At 31.3% G+C, this 2,500-nt stretch overlaps 1 protein-coding gene across 1 annotated transcript in view; it reads right to left on the reverse strand.

The window, feature by feature from the left end:
* The window catches only part of LOC137618533 (uncharacterized), a 72,730-nt gene that overhangs the window by 27,003 nt on the left and 43,227 nt on the right, over window positions 1-2,500 (reverse strand). Inside the window, exon 11 of the mRNA XM_068348692.1 lies at window positions 1,676-2,017. Coding sequence (XP_068204793.1) covers window positions 1,676-2,017 — 342 coding nt within the window. The remainder of the gene's footprint in view (window positions 1-1,675; window positions 2,018-2,500) is intronic.

A 2,500-nucleotide genomic window follows, 5' to 3' on the forward strand; every position in this document is an offset into this window, starting at 1 on the left:
GATATTATTACTCATTATAATATATCTAATATTAGAAAACATGTATGATATAGTTCAATATAATATAATCAATATAATGAATTTAATCAAATTGCCTCAAAAAAAAAAAAAAAAAAACTTGAGTGATGTCATCCACTAACTCTAAAATCAGATTTCAGATATTATTACACATTATAATATATTTAATATTAGAAAACGTGTATGATATAGTTCAATATAATATAATCAATATAACGAATTTAATCAAATAGCCTCAAAAAAAAAAAAAAAAGAAAGAAAAAACCTTGAGTGATGTCATCCACTACCTCTAAAATCAGATTTCTGTGCAGCTCAGCGCTGGGCCAACGAGATTTGATATTGATTTCAATGCATAGGAAATACCTTGGTCAAAGTGCTCGGGAACTGTCATTGATTGAGTGGTGGATCTTCGTGAAATTTGGTTTCGTAACTACGGGAGTCAAGCATGGCAGGGGAGGAAATGTGTAAAGATGACGTCCTTATTTGAAAAAGCAGCACTTTTCCATTACGAAATCGACAAAATTTCAACTTTTCATCTCCATTGAATTTATCTCGACCTGATTAACTTTCTTTTCTAGACAATTTTCTAATATTATTTGCATGTATTTTGTTTAAGAGATTTTGTGTCTCTTATAAATGCAGAGCTCTGCATCCTTATTAAAAAAAAAAAAAAAAAAAAAAAAAAAAAAAAAAAAAGCAATTTTCCATTACGAAATCGACAAAATTTCAACTTTTCTTCTCCCTTGAATTTTACCTCGACCTAATTAATTTGATTTTCTGGACAATTTTCGAATATTATTTACATATATTTTTTTTGAAAGATTTTAATGTCGCTTAGAAAATATAGAGATATCATCCCTAAAAAAAAAAAAGCACCAATTTTCCATTACGAAATCGACAAAATTCCAACTTTTCACCTACCTTTTAAGTTTATATCGATCTATTCATTTTTCTATTCTGGACAATTTTCGAATATTATTTATATGTATTTTGTTTGAGAGACTTAGTGTCTCTTAGAGAAAATGTAGAGCTGATATCCCTATTTAAAGAAAAGCAGCAATTTTCCATCACGAAATCGAAAAAAAAACAACTTTTTACCTCCTTTTAATTTTATCACGACCTAATTAATTTTCTTTGGATAATTTTCGAATATTATTTATATGTATTTTGTCTGAGAGATTTAATGTCTCTTAGAAGGAGTACCTGTAGAGTTGGCATCCCTTATTAAAAAACAAGCAGCAATTTTCCATTACGAAATTGACAAAACTTAAACTTTTCACCTCCATTTAACTTTATCTCGACCTAATTAATTTTCTTCTCTGGACAATTTTCGAATATTATTTACATGTATTTTGTCTGAGAGGTTTAGTGTCTCTTAAAAAATGTAGAGGTGACATCCCTATTTAAAAAAAGAAAGAAAAAAAAAGCAGCAATTTTCCATTACGAAATCGACAATATTCCAGCTTTTCACACCTCTTTCATTTTATGTTAACCTAATTAATTTTCTTTTCTGGAAAATTTTCCAATATTATTTACATGTATTTTGTTTGAGGGATCTAGTGTCTTAAAAAATGTAGAGGTGACATCCCTATTTAAAAGAAAAAAACAGCAATTCTCCATTACAACCTTCCAACCTTTCTCTCGTCCTTCCACCGACCAGGCTGGCCTCGTCCCCACGTACTGTGGTACCAAAACGGCCGCCTAATAGACGACCAAATGGACGAAGAACCGGAGGACTCGCCCAATATCGTGGATGAAGCGCCCGCCCATTCCAAACCTTTAGTGATCTCCAATACATTTCTCCAGGGACCGCCCACCAGGAGACCTATGCGAGTCTCCAGGAACATTGACCTGCATCCTCCTAAAAATAGGATTTTGAAGGGGTCCAAGAAACACCCGAATTTTTCCGTGCAGAATACACTCACGCTGGGCCCATTCACGCGAGCCGATCTGAAGAAGCTGGTCACTTGCGAGGCTACGAACACAAATTTGACGTCGGCTAAAAGTGCGCCGGTGATGATCGATATGAATTGTAAGTATGATTTTTATATTTATGATAATTATGTAAGGAAATTCAATATTTCAGAAATTGCGCGTTATTTAATTTATCATACATACACGGTAAACTGTGTATTTTAAAATATACACAATTTTCCCATTTAGTTTTATGTATGCAAATTCAATATTTCATGAATTGCGTGTTATTTAATTTATCATACATACAAGGAAAATTGTGTATTTTAATTCAAAATATATACACTTTTCCCCTTCAATATCTATGTATGTAAATTCAATATTACATAAATTGTGGGTTATTTTCTATAACATACATACACGGAAAACTGTGTATTTTAAAATACATACACGTTTCCCCTTTAATTTTATGTATGTAAATTGAATATTCCATAAATTACGCATTATTTTATAGAACATACATACACGGTAGACTGTGTATTTCAATTTGAAATATACACACTTTACC

The sequence above is a fragment of the Palaemon carinicauda genome, chromosome 24, assembly GCF_036898095.1.
Source record: "Palaemon carinicauda isolate YSFRI2023 chromosome 24, ASM3689809v2, whole genome shotgun sequence".
Classification (NCBI taxonomy): domain Eukaryota; kingdom Metazoa; phylum Arthropoda; class Malacostraca; order Decapoda; family Palaemonidae; genus Palaemon; species Palaemon carinicauda.